This window comes from Pterocles gutturalis, unplaced genomic scaffold (genome assembly GCF_000699245.1).
Source record: "Pterocles gutturalis isolate BGI_N339 unplaced genomic scaffold, ASM69924v1 scaffold2210, whole genome shotgun sequence".
NCBI lineage: Eukaryota > Metazoa > Chordata > Aves > Pterocliformes > Pteroclidae > Pterocles > Pterocles gutturalis.
Genome location: NW_010137951.1, coordinates 28,618 through 49,681, shown reverse-complemented (window position 1 = coordinate 49,681; position 21,064 = coordinate 28,618). Strand labels below are relative to the sequence as shown.

Here is a 21,064-nt window from a genome sequence, read left to right as displayed (position 1 = left end):
GAAATTATAGTCTCTTAGCAAGGAAAATGTTTGAGGGTAGTGAGGTAATGGAACCTGGTTACAGAGCTCATTTCTCTGAAAAACTTTAATACAGCATGGAAATTTTTCCAATGTTCTTGATGTAACCTCTGTTAAAGTATAAAATAATCCCCTGTTTCTGTGGAAAAGCCCCTTCCATATCTTCAAGAATGAACTGATGATCTCCATTTTGGGAAATTTCTTTCCATCTTCTGTTTCTAGAGATTTCTGAATGGCTCAGAAGACAGCATCAGCAAGGAATGAGATCTGGCTGTTTGAAAGATAATCTGTCACCTGCTGGCCTACCTAGAAAGGGCCTCACTTTTCTGTGTGTTTGCTGAGAGCTGCTGCTGTTGAACCATCTTAGTCCCGGCTCCAGCCTTGCTAAATAATATTCTGGAAGTCCACGCCATGAGTCACAGCACTGAATGAGGGGCTCAGCTCATTTGATTAATTACATTAGCATGCCTGTCCTTTACTTGTTGACTCATAGCCATAAGAGCCGGGGATGTGCTGCGTATGTAGTAAACTGATTAAAGGGGGAATATATGCCAATGCAAGGATGTGCACGATAGCTTTTAGAAATCCCTCATGATCTTCCCACCCACTGGGCATTGCTTCAATATCGAGTTCAATCATCAGGAAACAAAGTTGCTCCCTCATCTGCACTGCACATTGCAACGAGCTTGCCAAATATGGCCAAGCTTTCAGAAAGAAAAGAGAATCCCCCACCAGTGAATTTATGACCCTTGGCTCCGCCTGTGGCCTTTTCTTGTGCATGCCTGAGTGATATGGAAACTGCAGCAAATCTCTTTGTCCTTTTTCTGCACTCTCACACTTGCAGCTATGTTAGATGTTTCCTTTTTTTAATGACTAGGGGGTTTTGTTTGGTTTGTTGCCTTCTAACACAAGCAACCCATGACAAGAGGCACAAAGAAGAGTAAACATGCATTAATTAAAATGGAAAGGAAGGAGAAGAAATAGGGAGAGGCTAGAAGGGTTGCCGAGGTTTTGAAAGTAAAACATCACTCCCCTCATCTCTTCCAGGTCCTTCAAGCCCGACTTCATCCTGATCCGGCAGCATGCCTACAGCATGGCACTGGGAGAGGACTTCCGCAGCCTCATCATTGGCCTCCAGTATGGTGGTGTCCATACAGTCAACTCCCTCTACTCCATCTACAATTTCTGCAGCAAGCCCTGGGTGGTAAGTGACAATCCAGCTCTACCACATGCCAAGACTGCAACGTAGATATCTGGTACCAGTAAAACACCAAACTCAGCTTCCAGTATGTTTCATAGGAATTTGTTTCTTCAGGCTAAAACCACTGCCTAACAACGTTAGGAATCTGGCTGGGAACTCTTGGGGAAAAAAAAAAAAACCTACCAGCACAGCTCCTTTATCAGCCTCTAGTAATATCAAGGTCTTATTTCCTCACCCTGAGTAGGAAGTTTCACCTGTCCCAGATTCTAATGTGTCACAAACAGACAACAGTACAGTAGCATCTAGATTTATTGTAAGGCAGAGCAGATGAATAGTAATAGATTAATAATAGCAGATCAGTAGTAACAGGTCTTTGTCCTGACCAAAACATAGTAAAACTACCTTAAAAGAAACATTAACATTCACTGGTTTAGAAGGTATCTGAACTACATTATTTCTACCATCTTTCATTAAGATGTACACTTGTTTCCAGGTGCCCCAGACTAAGACTAAGATTATCCATTTCTTGCAGAAGTGCAACCTGCACTTGTCTTCTCTTAATACTTTTTGTAGGTGGTGCTTTGTTGTGAGGAAATCAGCTGAAAGGAAAGGCAAGAGAGGTAGAGAGATTTCTTCAACAACTAGGTACAGGAAAAAAGGGAACACAGAATGACAAAGTCAGGGAATGACAGGCAGATGGAAAGGGGAAAGCATGTAGAGTTTTTCAGCAGTTTCAGAAGGAAATATAAGATCATCATAAAGCCTTGGGTTATTGAGCCTGACAGACTGCACCTTGGAAACATCTTGGGCTGAGTCAGCATCTGGGAAGAACAGGACAGCACTTTGACATTTTGCACTGGGACTTCCCTTCACCTGTTCTTTACATTTTCTCAAGTTCACCTGGAAATCTCAGAAAACCTTTAAAAATGTTATCATTGGCTCGTCTCAACCCCAAACCAAAATTTGTAATAATTCCCCAGACCTATTTTGTGACTAATATTTTTTAGGAACTGCAAGAGTAAGAAAGCCAGAGGAGTAAGGCTGGCCATCATGAGCAACAGGAGCAAGGCTGGCCATAGCAGCACCTGCAGGAAGAAGTCAGGTGCTGATACTGTTTTGGAGTCCATAGCTGGGTCTTCCAAGCATTTTCATCACAAAGTGCCCTCCGTGATCACTCGTGCTCCTAGAATGGAAATTTCCCTGCATTGTTCTAGGTCTGAGGCAGGGAACTACAAGCTATATGGATGTGACAAGGAGATGGAACTTTCCAATATGCACCCCACGGAAAACTTTTAGATACATTTTCAGGAATTCGCCTTGCTCGTTGCACAAATATAGCTTGGGATGAGATGTAACATTTATAGTGAGTGGTAACTATCTTCCTCATTACCTAATTAGGTCTTTTTTTGTTGTTGTTTTTTCCTTGGAATAAACAGCTTATTAGTCTTCAGTGTGTTGATTGGTAGTTCAAATCCAGGTGAGGTCTGTAATGACTCAGACTTTTATTTCCATCACTATGCAGTGCTGGATTTAACTAATTTCTTACCAAAAAGGTATCAGTGTTATAGACATGGTCTTCTCAGTTTTTGCCCCCTTTATGACATCTGGGGGTTTTGTCAAGCCCACAAGCAGGGTCCATTCTTTTCCAGAAATGCTCTAGTGCAGTAATGAGAGTAGTGAGAAAAATCTCACTTTTCCATCACTGCATAGGTGGATGATACACATTCAGCTTCAGTCCCCATGTCAGTGACAAGGGTTGCTGGGAATGGAAAGGGGAGAAAGAGCTGGATCAAGTACCAGGCTCAGTACAACACCTATGCATTGCTTCCTACAGTTGGTCTGACACGAGTGTGTTGACTCCAGTGACCAGACAAAAAGCCTCTGCATTTAGACTGGGTTTTGCTGAGGAAGACGGTCGTGTGGTCTATTCCATCTGATTTTGGGGTTGAGATAGTCAGGGTTTAGTGGACATTTTTCAACTCATGCTTTGTAATTATGTTTGTGATGGTGTATAGGGGCCTCAAGATGTGACAGGCCTGTTTTTACATATCTGAAATAAAAGAAAACAAACAAACTCAGAACATTGAGAAGAAAAATAAAATAATAAAAAAGCAGAGCTGGCAAAGCAGTGTGGGATAAATTGGCTCTGCTAATAACTTGGCTCTAGTTGTTTTGGGTCTGGTTGTGCCACGCTTTCCTCACAAGGAATACAGCTGGCTCGGGCAACCTTCCCAGAGGAGTCAAGGAAACCACTTGCAAACACTTAAAACAGGTTTGCAGAACGCCTCCTTTGCCTGTGGCCCCCGTGTACACATCACCCCCCAAACCCATGATTGTAACTCAATAAGTAATCTAAGAGCTCAGATGGGATCTGAGCTGATATTTGCTACCACTGGAATTTTATCAGGCTGAAGTTCAGGTAGAGATTGCAGTGGGGCATTGGAGGGCAGAAAGCTTCACTGGCACCAGAATCAGAAAATTTGATTTTGTGATAGCTGGGAAATGAGAGATAGGGACAGACCCCTTGGGTGCATGTTCCACTCTGGTTGCAAAACAGGTATCTTGAAATAAGGGATCTGCTTAACAAAGATTACTGGAAACTTTTGGACCTAGAAAATAGTTTAGATACATGAAGAAATGAAATTAAATACCCCTGGGAAATGTGATTTTCACTCTCCCTTTTTATTTTTTCCAAAAATGGTTCCATTTCATAGAAATGCTTATGATTTTGTGGAGGGGGGGTGGAAGTGACACTGTTTTTCCTTGGCAATTTGCAACAATGTTTTTTCTCAGCAACTCTAATTACAATCAGCTGAGTTTGGGCTTGAGTTTACTTAAACATGCAGCCCCATTTTTAAATGACATTTGCCAGTACTGCAATACACAAATTTCTTCAAAGGTAAAATTTTGCATTAAACACAGGCATAGTTTGAAACAGTTGTTTCTGAAAGAAAAACAGACATATTCAGGTGGATCTCACACACAGAGAAACATCTAAGAAACCTAAGTTTTAAGATGATCCCAGAATTATTGAGAAATAATGCTACAAGCACACTAAACACAACGCTTCAAACACTAATTATAATTTTTGTGTTATAAAAGTTACAATATAAAATACAGGTGGGACAATGCTCAGAGTAGTACTCATATTACATGCAGTAATGTCATAAGATGATTTTTGCATCTGTAAGACAGCAGGAAATATGAAGTCTTGAAGACAGACATCTACAGAGTCCAAGAGACTCCCAGCCAAACTCTTATTAACTGTCAAGGGATTTTAATGTGCCTGATGACCTAGGCACATTAAAAATATACAAAAGGCCTTGAGATCCCTTGAATGGATCTTTTTATTTCTCTGTAAAGATAACCTGCAAGTAACTCTGATGTCCAACCAGCCAGCCAAGGCATTTCACTTGCATTCCTGTTCCAGGTACTTAAAACCCAGACTGTGCCACATTGCCTTGCCCCATGTGTTGCTATGTGGTCTAGATGCAATCTCATTAAAACCAGTGGAAACACAGAAAGTAAGAACTCATACAAAAATGTGGAAGGGGCAATTATATCTAGCTGAGCTGCTGACACTAACGTTCCAACTCACCTAAAATGCACTGGGACGTGCTACTTGAGCTCTGCTACCAGGTATCTAAGAGGCTGCTGCACTATGCAACATGGGTGTCTCTTTGCCAATATCCTGTCCCTAATAATTGCCAAAAAAAAAAACAAAAAAAAAGAAAAAAAAAAAGAGTCAATTGTTTCATGAGGGTCAATACCGAAATCAGACTTTTTTGCAGGCTTGGCCCATTAAGGAGGCTCCCAGATGGCCAAGACTCTCATCTGTCCATCTGAAACACTTGTTATTTCAGCAACAGCCAAGAGCTGTATGCTTCAAAGGGAAGCCCAAGGAACAAGTCAGGACACTGTCTGTCAGCTGCACAGTTGTTCCAGTTATTTTGTTTGAGCTCTTTTCCTAAGATAAATGCATGTCACCTCAACATCATGACGTCCCTGGTTCACCAGGGCTGCACACACGCACAGCAAGGGGCATGTGCTGCTCTCAGTCAGGGTGTTTTTCCTCCTCTCCTCATCTCTGTCTCATTCTGTTTAACTTTTTAAGCCCTGTTTGCTCACCTTGCTAGTCAAAACAGGGCTTTATTTTTCTTCTCTAGGATGTGCAGGGCTAGCGCAAGTAGTTAAGGGAGGTAAGCTGTCCTCCTTCCCCAATATCAATACCCTCCTTGCCAACAATAATTAGTCTATGCAGGGAGTTTTTGTCTTATCTGCTCGTGTCTGTGAGGGGGTGGTGCTGTTAGTGGTGGGATATGCCACCTCATGATGTTTTCTGGGGTTTTTTTAAATGCCACCTTTTGCCCTACAAGACTAGGAAAAATATTCTTTGCATTTGTCTGCTAACCTGCTGGCAGTTGCCCCTTTAGCGTACAGCGTAAGTCTGGCACACACCTTGCAGCCTTATTTTTTTGCACAGTGGCTGCATTTTTTTACACCCATACCCCCCTTTATCTCCCAAAGAGGTATTTCTTCTCCACCACAAAGTGACGTTTCAACTTCTTACACAGCTTTTGCTTAGACTAGCCCAATAAGCAGGACAAGAGCCCTAATGTAGGTACTCAGCATAAAACATTCTCAGTAGCTCTCTCTTTATCTGCAATTTAACCTTGGGGTTGTGATTTTGTACATTTATTAGCTTCAGCCATTACTCAGAAGTGTTCAGAACATGTAAAATTAGGCAGCTGATGCTATTGGGAGGAAATGGGACTTTCCTTCCCCTCCCTTGTTCCCTAGATGCCCATCTCCTTCTCTTAATCTGTGTGTTACCTCCCTTAGGTGACACAGGTGACCCAAAGATCTCCTTCAAGAAAAATGCATCCCTAGATTTGATGGGGAACTTGAAGGAACTTGTGTAAAGGACTTAGAGTAACCCTCGGCCCAGACTGGAGGCCTTTATTAATTTAACTTGATTTTACCAAATTCTAGGGGCCTTGGAAACTAAGTTTCTAAATTACTTTGCAAATAGGACATCAATGGGTGATTCAGTCACATCTACCAGCTCAGTAGGAACTAAAATTCTTACCTGTGGAGCAATCCCCAATCATTTTAGTCTCTTAACAAATCAAGATACCTCATTCAGCTTTACTCCCCCTTCTGCAAGGCTGCCAGTATAACCACTTCACCAACAGCACTGCCAGTTCAGCATTGTCCATGGCAATGGGGCTGCACCTCCTCAGAGAGAAAGCAGAATGGCTAGAGGTGTGCTTATAAAGAATCTAAGTGGCCCCTGAGATCCAGAAGGTTTCTAGGGTATATATATATATCATCTCTTATTCTCTTTGGTATAGCAACTCTGCTTTGGCAGCATTTTCTGTTATGGTTATTAAGTTTCTCTCTTGTAGTTTTGGTTTTTTTCAAGCTGGTCAATGATAGATTGAACAGTGAGGCTGCAGACAACGTACAGAATAATTTTCTTGCTTCACAGATGGTCGAAGTGGAGCAGGAGTTTGCTGTGTTTCGCATCTGTTGGGGTTTTGGAACCTGAACAGAAATCAAAACTCAGTCCTACCATAGGGAGCTTTGTGTCTGGCTGGACACAACCCCGCATTATAAAGTTTATAATAGTGATGATAGTGATGATAATGGTACAGTTCATGCTGACAGGTTGGGACAATGGCAAATGTTCGCCCTTGTCCATTAAGTACCAGCACTGTTGCTTTCCCCATTGGTGTTACACACTGCTTTCTCTAGATACCATCCTCACAGACTGGTGCCTCCCTCAGACCTCACTGGTAGATGGGACAGGGGTAGCAGATGATCTCCCCTTACTCCTGCCATGCATGAGAGGCTGTAGGGAGACCCTTGGTTCATAATAAATGTCAGTTATGATTGACAGTGGGGTCCAGCTTCCTTTGTTTAACGCTTAAATCAGGTAGCATGGACAATTCCCTCTAGTCATCCCTGTCCTTTAGCAATTCTCCTTCCCTTCATCAGGATGGGTGCCTTGCTTTGATTTGGCTGTGGGGCAGAGATCCAAGGGAGAGCTTTCATTTGTTTTGTCTCTGCTCAGGAGTGGTGGCACTGATTTCCTGTCTGGTGACTCCTCAGAGCTCTTTCCTCTACCAAGATGGGTCCCCCTCACCCCTCTTCAACCACATTTGGAAAGAAAGCTTGTTCATAGCAGACCTGTAACTAAACCCAAAATTATCTCCTTCTGGTTCTTGAACCCCTTCTCTGCTCTCATAATCCCAGCTTTCTGTACACAAACTGGCTGGCTTGGCCGTGGGTAAATACAACAACTTCATATATTCTTGCTGCTCTCAGGTCAAGAAAGCAAGGTGGGAAAGGCATAACATGTTTCTCTCACCTTCTTCACCAGTATCAGAACATTTTGCAAGCGCTTACCTGTTACACAATAAGACACTGACATCCACTGTGTCTGTTTTTTGTTCCTCCTCCCTCTCCCCAAGTTCTCACAGCTCATTAAAATCTTCAAAACGCTGGGTCCTGAGAAGTTCCCCCTCGTGGAGCAAACGTTCTTCCCAAGCCATAAGCAGATGGTGAGTACTTTTGCTTTCTTCTGATGCGAGCATGGATGGGGGAGAAATAACGAATGTGAGTTGGGCACGAGAGATGGCAGTGGGAATGCTGGGAAGACTCTCAGTTTTACTTCCAAAGAATTACTAGCTAAAAGCAATGTACAAAAAGCACTGCTTGGGAACCTCTTTCTTTTCTTGCTCAGTCCTCCCCCAGATGGACCCTTAAAAAGTGACCAAAGAGAGCAGGCTCAAAATGAAAACAAAAATCCATTGTAAAATCTAGTCAACAAAAAGCTTGTCCCTTAGAGTAAGGATTCACTTTATTCAGATAAAGTGGATTTTTCCCCTCATGGAATTGCTTAAAATATATTGAAGATTTGGGACATGGGCCTTAAGAAATGTTTGTTTCACAGTGTCAGTTTGATTGGTCTGTCATGTTGTTGCCATCCATGAAACATTTATCAGCCTGACTAGGTACTCAAAGTAAACTGGAGTTCTTGAGAAAGAGTTTGTTTCAGCTTGTAATGTTTCCTTTGCATGGTGGCTCTGGGGTCTAGTCTTCCTGTCAACAGCTAAACACTCAGTGCCCTGTGTGGTTACTGGGCACCGTACCAAACTCTTATGGCACCTTCCAAAGAGATCTGTGTAAGTGCCTTTAGTCCTGGAGAACATGGCAGTGAGTGGCTTTGCTTAAAACTGTTTATGTCTCTTGTTTTCCCTGAGTTAAGAGGGTGGCTAATCCTTCATGAATTTTTGCTTACAACTTACATCCATGAATTAGCGGCTCTACTTACCTGGCTGAAGCTTTGATGAGACCCTGTGTGAACCATGACCCACCCCCCCATGTGAGCCACTGGCTGGCTGAGCTTATTTCTCATGCTTGACTGTGAACTTGAGCGGCATTGCTAGCCTGAAGATTGGGGTTGTTGAGATGTCAAACTAGGACTTAAAAACATTCAAAACCCTCTTTTCTCACACACTTGTTGCAACACTGTGGGCCAACCACAATGTGTAATAAGATGTAGGTAGCTGATGAGGGCTTCAAAATTCAAAAGGAAGCCTTATTTAGGTTCTTGTGAAAAATCACACTGGTGCTTGCTAGGTACCTGAATACCTTGAAATCCCAGTCCTTCATCTCTCTGTTCCAATACTCTGTTCTCAACCTGTGCTGTGTGGACAACAGCTCTTCCATACTTCACAGGCACATCATGAAGATAAGTACGGTCAGGAGTGCTGTGAAGCACTCAAGTAATGCAGTGGTAAGAGTTGCATTATCATTTAAGATGTAAAGAAATGGATGGTCCTTAAACACTATGTGACAGTTTGTTGCAGACTTTTAAGACAAAGTAGTTGATAAATCCTGTTGCATTGATTTATGAAGCAGGGTTTGTGACACATGCAACGCTTCAGGATAGTTGTGACTTTGTCTGACCATCACTTCAGGAATGGTATTTTTGGAAGACTTGATTAAGGTTTTAATTGCAAATTCATTAGCTAGCACTTTTTGCATTATTTTCTTGTCAGGAGATCTGAATCTTGATTCCTCAGCATGTAAATGCATTTGTTACCAGCACAGTAGTTTGGTTTAGCAGAGTCCTGACCTTAATTTCATGTATTTGTCATCTTTGTGGTTGATCACCTACTTGGAGACGCTATTGCTTACTTCCAAAAGAATACAGGAACCTTTTTAAACTGTAGATAATCTCATATGAACACAAACACTATAGTTGATATGCAAGCTTAAGTAACCTGGTTTAGATCAGTCACTTTCCAAACATTTACACATGCAACAATCCATGGGGGCAAATTCAGGCCAGCCCTTTCCAGGTGAGGAGTCTGCCTCACGGAATGAATCTATGTAACTTTTCAAGATCTATTTTAGATGCATCTTCACAGTATCCTGGGCTGTGAGAGGCTGAGAAGGCGAGAGATTAAGCCAAGAAAGCTCCACTGCACTAATCAGTCCATCAAATACCTGTGAAAGCTGCTTGCCCACTGTGCATCAGCTTCTCCATGTGTCAGACAGGAGTATACTGGTCCCTCTTTCCCACTCTTTTTCTTCCCTTTCCTGGAGGCATTTACAAGTTGTACCAGCCAGCACTCGTGAAGTATGCTGTGGTCCTTTGATAGGTGACCCCCGGAAGTGCCTATAACTAGCATTACGGTTTTACTTCTTTGCAATGTGATACACTTTAAGCAAGGAAGTTCTCACATAAGACATCCTCATCTTTCTATGTCCAAAACTTTCCAAAGCTTACTTTCTAAACCTTTGGATTAAGCATTTTAAAAAAATCTGTTTTCATTCATGTAGAGAATAGAGATTTTCCTAAAGTAAAACTGAGATAAAGGAAATCTGTAAACACTAGGCCCATTTTTGTGAGCACTTTAATTTAGTTGGAAACACTTTTTCTGGGGCTTCCTTCTCATGAGAAGAGGGCATTTTTAACCAGCCTTAAACAGTGAACATGAAGAGAGGACACAAGGCTCAGACAATTCACAGCTGAAATGATCCAAAAGATGAATCTCTTTCCTTTGCCATGGGCATGTACCTTTCAACCCTCGCCCCAGTGATCAGTTTACTGGAAATAAGAGCAATCTGGCAACTGTTCTCCTAAGGCCCTAGTGGTGCTACAAGACAGACATAATGACTGCCTTGCTCTGTAGTGACCCCCTATGGCCAGTTAACAAGTGGGACACATTAACTTCAAAAGGGAATTTTTTTTTGCTTCCCCTGGGCTTACGACCCCAATAACAACTGTTAGAGAGATCAGCCTCTTAAAAAGAGGGAGGGACTGCTGGACAGATCTTTGCTAAAGAGCAAAGAAAAACTGCCAGAAGTGGAATACCTGCTTTGGGCCCGATAAAATGCTATCAAGAAAGGGAAGGAAATTAATAAATCCACTTGCAAATCCATTTGTGTACATTCGAAGTGGACAGAAACTAATGTAAGTGAAGCAGAGACAGCATGTCTGTGATAGAAATAAAACCACTTTACTGTTTAGAATAAAAGGACACTATAAAAAGTGAACATTATGCAACATTACCTTAAAAGACAATATACATTCACTGAATATAAAATTTATAAATAACATGGAGGAAAACTGTAAACAGTGCTAGAAAATTTAGCAATACATTCCTTCTGGACACGATTTTTTCACACGGGTTTGATTCCCTTCCCAAGTTTCCATGACTATCAGGAACAGCGGAGTGGCTCTATGAAGGAAGGACAGCACCAGAGAGAAGGAGAAGCCAGTACAGGCAAAGCATCAGCAGATGTTCAGTGGATTTTTAAGATTTTTCTCAAGAAAGACACTTATTCTAAAAAAGAAAAAATTTTTGCAGTTCTCAAAATTTTGTTCTGTCCTTTAAGCTATAAAACCCATTATAAATCAGGTATACTTTCAGTGACATTTGAAAGAATGGATACTTCTTCCCATGGAGGCCTTTACTTTAAACAGTCCTTACCGTAAAAAAACAACAGCATGTTTCCCTGCAGGATACATTATGTCCTACTTCGGGACACAAATCCTCATAGCATTAGAATGCAAACATTTTCACAATAATTTGAGTGCAATACAGTGATATCTCAGCTAGCTAAATCGCCGTGAGGTAGCATTTTCCTCCGGCCAAGTATGAATGGGATATGGTAATATATTTAGGTTTTAGAATAGTCCTATCTAAAGGACCATGTAAGTCTTCAAAACATGGGAAATTTAGACCTGAAATGGCAGGTTTGTCCCATACAGGGGTGAAGGAAGCCTCCCACAAGAGTATTTTATTCAAGGTACTCCATGCACAGATCTCCTGCTCTCTATCCCCTCCACTTTGGAAAAGGAAAATTGAATCCAATCTTTTACAAACCTTAAATATATTTTTCATATTTTTTTGTAATTCTGAAAGGGAAAACACTCTCAAGCAAATAAAGAAAAATATCTATAAATAAGAAAGCAAACAGCGACAGTCTAGAAATGATCTATGCATTTTGAGAAGTACTTTTAATAATGTCCAAATATCTAAAGCATAGGAGGGGAAAAAAAAAAAGCCCTCATCCTGTACATGCCCAAAGGTCATGCTCACATGAGCTGTGCCATTGACAATTCCTCTTTAACCTTAGGTTACAGGGTAAGGTAAGGAGCATGTCAGAGGTGACAGGAAGATATTTGTGTGGCTGCAAGCCATTTCATGCTCCATAGCCTAACATTTTGGGGAGAACTTCACACCTGCCTTCTCACATCTCCATCCCTGGTGTTCCCACACATTGCATGGCCTGCTGTAATGACGGAGAAAGTTTTGTCCATTGGAAGGCAGAAGTGAACTAGCAGGACAGAGGAAAGCAGAACAGATAGAAAGGAAGAAGCCTTTGAGTCTGATTTAGAGCCTGTTCAATCCATTTAATGGCTCCTTCCCACTTCAAGGGAGCCTTCAGTCAGGTTCTTAATGCAGGCACACAAGCTAAAGCTTAGACAAGAAATACACGTCCCTGATAGCATGCACAGAAACAAAATTAAGAAGCCTCCCAAAAGAAATGTATTTTTACTGGATTCTTCCCCCTCCTTTTGGCTCCACATTTTTAAAAGCCGTAACAACTGTTTCTTTACATAGCAAGGGGAAAGATTTGCTACCAAACTCCCACCCCTTGCCGGTCGAGGTGTCTGCATCTCAGAAATATTTTACCATCAGCAATAATAAATGGGAATACATTTCAGTTTCTGGTAATGTGGCTGCTGTTCTGTTGTTTACAAAGCACATAGCTACATTATATCCTACTTAGGGACACAAGTCCTCATAGCATTAGAATGCAAATATTTTCACAATAATTTGAGTGCAATACTGTGATGTCTCAGCTAGCTAAATGAATCGGTGACAGGTAAAATATGCAGAGCTGCAGTTTAATGAAAATTCAAATCAACACTTCACTGCATCGAGGAGCATTTTCATTTAGCCTTCCAAAGCCATGAAAAGTGGCTGCAGCTCAAAGAGATGTCAGCTTTGCAAAGCTGCCTTGAGAACGAGGGCCATCTGCAGCGATACCACCTCCACACGATGCAAACAGCGAGGGCTGCGAGGTCGGCTCCTCCCTTCCCTCAGTGACCCTCAGAGATTTTGTCAGCGGTGCACAGTTTGAACAGAGATTGTTCCACTGTGTCCAAAGCCCAACCCAGAACTCTGCCAAAAGGGGCAACCCACCACCTGATCCTGTGATGGGTGCTGTGCAGCACTCTACTCTCCCTCTTATCTCCAACCTATAATTTAGGAGCAGTCACAGGGAACAGGACTTTTGAAAAGTGTTCCAAGCCTGAATCACAGGAAAATCCAACTTTCAGTGGTTTTTTGTGCTGCATTGCCACTCAGAGCAGCTAAAAAAAAAAAAAAAAATACACAGCAGACCCAGGCACCTCTTATATCAGCTCTGTGAAAATGCCCTTTAAAGCTCGTGTTAAAACTGAAACTACATGCTTTCTGCTGCAACAATTCATCTAGTAAGTGGGGCATTTCACGGGGTGTAGGCCTGGTAGAGCTCTAGTAGCACACAAGGAACATACAACCATATGAGGGGCCTTCACACACCCTTTCCTTTTCATCTGGCAAAGAGGCGCCTGACAACTCTCCAGTAATTGAGGTCACTGACTGTAAAATGCTGCATTGCCCCAAGCTGGAATCACTGCAACACATTTTCCTGCTGGTGGCAGCTCTGCTTTCTAAGTGGAATGAACTGAAGATATATGGAAACTTAAGATAAATAATCATAATAATACAAAAATGAAATTAAGCATAATCTTCTCCCTGCCCAAACCCTCCCCATCCAAAACTCAGTCACCCATTTTGTCAGTACCCCTTCTTCACCATCATTAAAACTTAAAATACTTTTATTTGATAAGAAAAATTATATTATAGTTTTCTTAAAAAAAACAAAATAGAACGAAAAAACTTCTCCAGTCAACAGCAAAGCACAAGACAGTAAGGCTCCTCCTCCCACATCACTGCAGGACATGGTAGGAGCACATGCACAGAGCTATGCTTAACAGTGCCTAGAGGGAAACACAGCACTTGACACAGAAGGAATCCTCTGGGCAGCTGAAATTTTACGATCCCAGACAGCACTTATTAGGAGACCACTTCTCCTTGCCTAGCCCCCACACACACTTCCTTTCACTATATAAACAAATGCAGCTAGTGTAGCTGCAGGGTAGGAAAGTGGTGGGAGGAGGTACAGAGGAAACAATGACTGTAGCAACTACTGCAGATACACTGGAGCTTCAATATCTTAAAAACGCCTCACTGACTTGGAATGTCAATATTTCTGTCTTTAAAACACAATCAAACCATTCCTTTGTTTGTAAAACCAAAAAGAAAAATTCCATGTCCTGTCAAAAATAGCTTATGTCATTATATGTATATACATCTTAGTTCAGCAAAACACTATTTTGGTAATAGATTTTTATATATATATATATACTAAGAGCTCTAGCAAGTCTCCCCTTTCCCGCTTCCATGTGATTGATTTACAGTTGGTATTTTTGCATCTGTTTGGTTTAAGGTGTTCACAAGCTGGTTTCGCTGTTGAAGCTAAGCTGCAAATATTTCAGGGGCCAATGCTGCTCAAAACAGGATGGCACAGCACTTCATCAGCTCTGCTGTAGGTGGATTTACCTCCCTGAACATAGGGGACAGGGCTTTTGTTTTTTAAACAACAAAAATACATAATACTCTCTCTTTTGTTCTGGGGAATACCAGAACTTTAAATGTGCTGTTTCATTCACACTACGACTGAATTAGCTAGGACAATCAGTCAACAATGCTTTTACCAGATGATGTGGTCAGACACACCAGGTGAATTCTCCCACTGCTGCAGTCAATCACATTGGCAATCTCTCCCATAGAAGAGGATTTCTTTTGGAGTCATTTTTTCCAGAGTTTAGGCTCGAGTTTCTTTTCAGTTTGTTTCATTTGCCAATCTGATTAATGAAACCTGTTTTCCTTCAAATAGATTTATCTACGTATTTTCAGCACTTAGTGCATGAGGAGGGGTGATGGGAAGCCAGCACATAGAAGAATACAGTGCCTAACTGGCAGAGTTTTTAGATTTTTGTTTTCCTAAAAAAATAGAGATTATATTGCTACAGCTAATGATACGTGTAAGAGAGCAAGAGCTCTATCTTTTTTCTTTCTTTTTTTTTCCCCCTCACATTTTTCCCTCTGGTGTGCAAAAGTAAGCTCCCAAATGTCATCTGATCAAAACAAGTGGTATCAAAAAATGGAAAAGTTGATTACAAATGCAGTAAGGTAGCACAGACTTTTCTTTCTTTTTTTTTTTCCTTTTCTTTTTTTTAAGTGTTCAAAGTGCTAAAATTTGCATGAAAACAGGCACTAATTTCATTGTCATCATCATGATCTGGTAAGAGTTAGTGTCCAAAGGAAGATCAGCCACAAGTAAGGGAGAGGGGAGGTAAGGAAAGGATAGCATGCTCAGGGATCTGTGGCATTGATTATCGTTTTATCTGGAGGCGCCCATCCTCTATACCAGCTGCAGTAACCTTCCACCCTCTGGATGCAGGCATAGTGTTTCGCTTGGTGTCCTGAGTGGCCAAAGTTGGAGAGCATGTCTGTCCAAATACACTCATTCTTGGAGGTGGCAAAGCAGGGCAGATAGTAGCAGGGCCTAATCTGCAATTGTAAAGAGCAATCAGGTAAGGCTACATGGAAAAACAACATTATATAAAATGTCTTTTTGTCAGAAACAAGGGATTCAAAATTCCACTCCCTCAAACCTTACTTACTAACCCAAAATTCAGCCTCAGTTCAGTAAGCACATAAGCATACACTTAGCTTCACCAGGTAATTTCGGAGTCAAAAGGGCTTTTCAGGTGTAGAAAAGTTGAGCTTGTGTCTATGTTTTTGCAGGCCTTGGGCCATGAGTAAAAATCTTAGTGACAGTGCCAGGCTGTGAGGTATTAAGTGCTCAAAATGTTTACACAGGAAAAAAGCTGAACGTATCTCGCCAAGCCTCTGTTACCTGATTTCATTCACCTGCAAACAATTCTTCATGGATTCCAAAAGCCTTCCCCAACCCCAATTAACTCCCACAGTGCATTAAAAAGGCATAGACTATGCATTTTTATTTGATTGTCTCTTCTCTAGTCTCAGCACTAAAGCTGGGCTTTACTTTTTCCCCTGTCAAAATTGTTTTCCTCCATTTCTCTGCCTGGCTGTTCACCAGCATCATTGGTATTACCAGCCAGGGAAAACATGAATTCTAGGGTTTGAATGTCTTAAGGCCACCTAATTAGACACACATACCTTGCATCCGCAGCCCAGATGATAACGATGATTCAGTCCTTTACGCTGGGACAGAGTCAGCCGGTCCCATTTCTCGTACCAATTGCACAGGCCAGTATAAACTTTCCCTTCATACACACGGCCTTGAAAACAGAGACACGGTCACAAGTTAGCACTTCGCAACTGAAGCACTTTTCTCCTTTCCTGAGATTCCTAATGTTCTCAATATGTTTGGCTTCAGTCACTGCTCAGCAACTGCTTTCTTTTTATTAGCTGGTTCAGGAATCTCTGGCCAACAAGATTACAGCACTTCTGTAAGTTATGAGTGTTGTGCCAGCTGTAAGCACCAGCAACAACATGCAGGTGAGTAATGCTGTCAAGCTCCTCTCAGAAACAGAGCACAACCAAGTGAACTGACATCTTCACTAGGAACAACACTTGGCAACTGTCATATCTCCATCTCCTTGCATCCCCCCACCCCAGCAGCCTCCACTTCTCCAGTTCATTCCAAAAGGGATCTTCCATTTCTGGCAGAGCTGTGTAGCAACCAGTTCCCTGTGACAGACATGCCAGCTCAGGTATGAATTGACAGTTGTGGACTGCCATACAGCATATTTGTCACAACATGTCTAGGTATGAGAGACACTTTAGGAAACAGAGGGAAATCTAGAGAGTGAAATAACTCTCAGCAGTAAAGAATACTGAACACCAAAATACTGTTGGCCATCTTGACACTTGGGAAGCTGCGTATAGAGCTGTCTACACAGCTGCCCATGTCCTGTGTGTGTACATACAGAACAGAAGAGGTTTTGATTACAAAGAAGTACACTGTCCCTTACCTGTAATCAGATATTGGTACTTGTTGACCTCCAGCTTGACTCCACAAAGGCTCTCAGAGGCTTCAGTGTAGATGTACTGAACATGTGGCATTATCTGGAAGCCCCTGTACATCTAGAGAAACAAATAAAAATGTTTGAAGACATCTTAAGATGATGACTTTTCACTTAGATTCTTTGCAATCTCTGTTTCTAGACTGTGGTGGCAAGCAGTGAACTTTTAGTCTTTATAAGGGTGAAAGACTAATGGCACAAGCTGGACTCTGACGCAAGTCTCCCCACCGGATCTGCTGGTAGAGAACACCCACCTGTTAACAAGTCATTGCAGTTCCACAAAGGGACCACTCTTCCCCACTCGCATTAGTTCCAGTGGCACTGAGTGAGCAAAGCGCCAACACTCAACACTCATTGCAAGCTCTGCCAACATTCTGAACAATTGGGTTTTCTTTATATAGCTGATAATTAGGGAGAAATTAAATTTCTTCAAGTTTGGAATCTTTCTCCTTCATGTGATTTAAACAATTTATTCTGAACTAAGGGATTTTTCTTTTAAACAATGACCCTATTTTCCAGTCTTGTTGTTGTAAGACTTTCAAGCCTTTGGTGCTTGACCTAAGTCATCAAGCCAGACACCTCCTTCTCAAACACCTAGCATATGCAACTCCTGCTGACCTCAGCAAGGATTTAATGTTTCTCTAACTAAATGAATGCAGAAGCAGAATTCTACCCCACCTCCTAAAATTAGCCTGGTAGTGATGGGCACCATAAAGAAAATATCATGTATATATAATTCCTTTATGCTCCTTCTCCTTTTTCATAATCTTTCTTAAATGGAAGCTAACATACAGTTCAGTTCAACAGAAATATGAGCCCACAGATATACTGGCAGTTGGATTCAGTCAGAAATTAGCATGTGTCCCTATCTGACCTAACCTTACAGCTGCAATTTAGGGGAACGCACACACGCGCCTATTAGTAGCATAATGAAGTCTTCGCATAGCAATGAAACAACCACTGCATGTGTACATTGGACCCAATAAAACATATTCCAATTTTGAAACATTCAGGATTATTTTCCTCCAAATTTCATCTTTAAAAATTGGTTAACTTTTCAAAGTATTCAGCCTTTCTTTCTTCCTCACCAACTATACGAACAGCCAATGTTTAAAAGTTAAAGGAAAACAACAAGAGTCAGAGAGAATCCCAGCCTTTCCTTTTCTCTGTCAGCTTTATATTCATTTGAATATGAAGCTTCATACTCAGTTTAACTATAAATATTAAAGTGAGGCAAAAGACAATAAAAAATCCCAAACATTCACAGAGATGCAGAACCTTGCTGCTGCGTCACCTGATTAGTGGTATTCTCCTTCAAGAAACAGAATACAGCATGAAGTCCCCTATTATTCCCAGGTACATGTCTCCATTTGTTCATCTTTCACTATCCTCCCTCTGCTTTAAAATCAATAAACCTTTTTCTTCTATAGAATTCATTCATATAGAATGCTATTCTTTCTGGTGTTAGGGGCCTGATTCATACCTCTGTGAAGTCAGTGAAAGGATGGTTGTTGATTTAACAGATTTTATGCTATGTCCAGATATAGCATGTAAAAAAATTTTAAAATGCTACTAATTCTGCTATGCTGAGAGGTCAAACTACCTTCTCAGAGACCACGGAATATCTGCCAGTTTGTTTTTTTTTCTCCTTAGTTATATTACCCCAATCAGAATACTCTTATAACAGTATCACAGCAGCACTTCTGTGTACAGTAAAAAACATGCTAAAGGGTTTGCATTTTCCAGCCTTCCCTCTATACCCAGAAAATGTGCAAGCAAAGGATTTTTTAAAATTAATCACTCTGTATCAACAAAAGCTCATAGATCATGTTTGGAATACACCACTGTGTCCATAAGTGAGCAAAGAGCATATTCTTACACTGAATATGGAAGAACTGAATGAACCTTGCCTAATCTCTACTTTACCTCTGCAGTTTTCTTGGTATGAGATAATCTACTCAGATTTTCCAATTATGCTCAAGATAGCTGGAGATCTAGGTTCTGGCACAGACATCCTGTCTGTCCTTGGATGAGTTATTTAACCTTCAGTACACTTTTGTTCCTCATCTGTAGAACAGCCCTGCCTTGCTTCAGACCCCATTCTAGTGGGTGTCACAGCAAGAAGCTATGATAACAGTACCTAAGCAGATAAGACTAGCTAAGATAACAGCTGGGGCTGCCCAGTCTCTCCAGGCAGTGCATTATCTATGCTGCAAAGAGCTGTATGCTGTGCATGTGCAGTACAAGTGATCTGTCACTCTTAGCACTTGGAGTGCTAAGCTCCCAGCAGTTCTGGGCTAATTATGTATCTATGCTATAAAGTCTACACACGCACAGGCACGCTTTGAGCCCATTCTCCCCCTTGCAGAAAGGGCTACAAGCTACACCTCTGAGAAGGTGCTCAGGTCCTTCCTACAGGACCCTTATAGTCATCACTCCTCACATCTGCACCATCAAGCTCAACATGACTGCCTATGAAGTAACTAGTGATGCTGAACCAGAGTTTGTTTTTTGACTCCTGGACCTAATTTCCTGTCCACTTTATCACCAGGGACAGCACTGTCAGGGTTGCTGAAGGAAGCATGCTCAGCCTCTCAGAAAGCACTTCAGCTCGCCCCTCAGCGACCCTCATCAATGCTATCAACTGTCACACTAATTGACCCAGTGTTGGGGGCAGACAGGGCCTGCCTCATCCTGTGATGACTGAAGAAAATTCACCATGACCTTGGTTCTCAGGGGAGGAGAAAGAATTTGGCAAGGAGGAATCTTGTACCGATACCCTCTTTCAAAACAAATAAAACAATACCTTAAGCATTATTTTTGGATACACAAAATATCCTGGAAGTGCTATTAGACCAGTCAGAAGAAAACCAACCATAAAGCTAGCCTCTCTCCTAACTGCTACCCTTGGAGTCCTCCTGTTGCCACAAATGTGTATTTTCAGAAGCATAATGACAGAGAACAAAGTATTAGCAAGCATCACATGGTGGTGTCTGCTAGTCCTGCTCCATTTCCAGCTGTGTCAGCATTCCCCTTAGCAGCTCCCATACTGCCTTAGAAATGCACATGCAAATCCTACGGTGGTTCCTGCTGCATGATTAACTTCACCCTGTGATATGATGTTCCTCTATCTATCTCTCCCACGTGAGGTCGCACTAGGTATCAAGGCTTGGAGTCATCTTGCCTAACCTTCAGCTATGTAAAATTTAGGCGCTTCATATGAGTTAGGCACCCTCTCTAGTCAAACACCAAGGACGGGCACCTCCAGAACAACTCAGCCCATCCTAAAATAGCTGTCTACAACTGGTGGGCTGAATTACACTTTGGTGGTTCCTGTCTCTCTCCATTGACAATCAAGAGAGCAGGAAAGACTCAGACACCTCATTTTAGTCTGTCTAAAATTAAACTAAATTAATCCCACCCCACTTCTTTCCTCTTGGGTCTATCAGGTTTCACCCCTTAGACTCATTTTACAGATTAGCAAGAAACCAAGGAAAGCCTTCTTGCTTCTGGCAGCCTGTGCAGAGCGCTGCCATGGTCAACCAGGACTGTTTATGTACATGGAGTAGAAATATCTTATTTCCTTGTTTCCCTTGCAGTTTCCTGAAATAGATTTTGGCCATTCTCAGAAAGCACTGCAGCATCACAGAACATGCAGGGGTTAGATCAGTCCTGTGCAGGTTTCTGACATATGATCTTGAATTATTCTTAAATTATTTGAGAAAGCAGTGGGGGAAGGAAGAGGGTGCTTGAAAAAGCACAAGGCTTTTTCAGACAACACACCTGAATGCTAAAAAGCCTGGTGCTGTTCTGTGCCTGTGGGCTGACCTTGTGCTCCAGTCCCAGCCCCAAGCTAGCTTAGTTGTGAAATTCAGTTACGAATTCAGGAGTGCTAGTGAAAGCAAGAATCAGCCACAGCAAACTCCAAGGAACCCATGAAAGAAATACAAAGATTGTTTGTTGCCTTTTAAGGCTCTTAATGCTTTTCACAGGCAATTCAGTACACATTGATAGACTAAATGGCTTGTTTATTTTTCATCTGCAGGTGCAGATGGGTTTGTAAGTGGCCAAAACACACTGCCATGTTAGTTTTATCTTCAGAGTTGTTCCCATGCAGCTGTGCAGAGCCATAG

General features: G+C 41.8%; 2 protein-coding genes across 2 annotated transcripts in view; one reads left to right on the top strand and one right to left on the bottom strand.

The window, feature by feature from the left end:
• The window catches only part of LOC104468579 (synapsin-3-like), a 45,504-nt gene extending 36,488 nt beyond the window's left edge, over positions 1 to 9,016 (top strand). Inside the window, exons 4-6 of the mRNA XM_010082767.1 lie at positions 1,066 to 1,222; positions 7,696 to 7,785; positions 8,966 to 9,016. Coding sequence (XP_010081069.1) covers positions 1,066 to 1,222; positions 7,696 to 7,785; positions 8,966 to 9,016 — 298 coding nt within the window. The remainder of the gene's footprint in view (positions 1 to 1,065; positions 1,223 to 7,695; positions 7,786 to 8,965) is intronic.
• Positions 9,017 to 14,922: 5,906 nt separating this feature from the next.
• Positions 14,923 to 21,064, bottom strand: part of TIMP3 (TIMP metallopeptidase inhibitor 3) — an 8,547-nt gene continuing 2,405 nt past the window's right edge. Inside the window, exons 2-4 of the mRNA XM_010082766.1 lie at positions 16,881 to 16,992; positions 16,063 to 16,184; positions 14,923 to 15,429 (exon numbers count right to left, since the gene is read on the bottom strand). Of these exons, the coding sequence (XP_010081068.1) occupies positions 15,232 to 15,429; positions 16,063 to 16,184; positions 16,881 to 16,992 (432 nt within the window). The 3' untranslated portion in view covers positions 14,923 to 15,231. The remainder of the gene's footprint in view (positions 15,430 to 16,062; positions 16,185 to 16,880; positions 16,993 to 21,064) is intronic.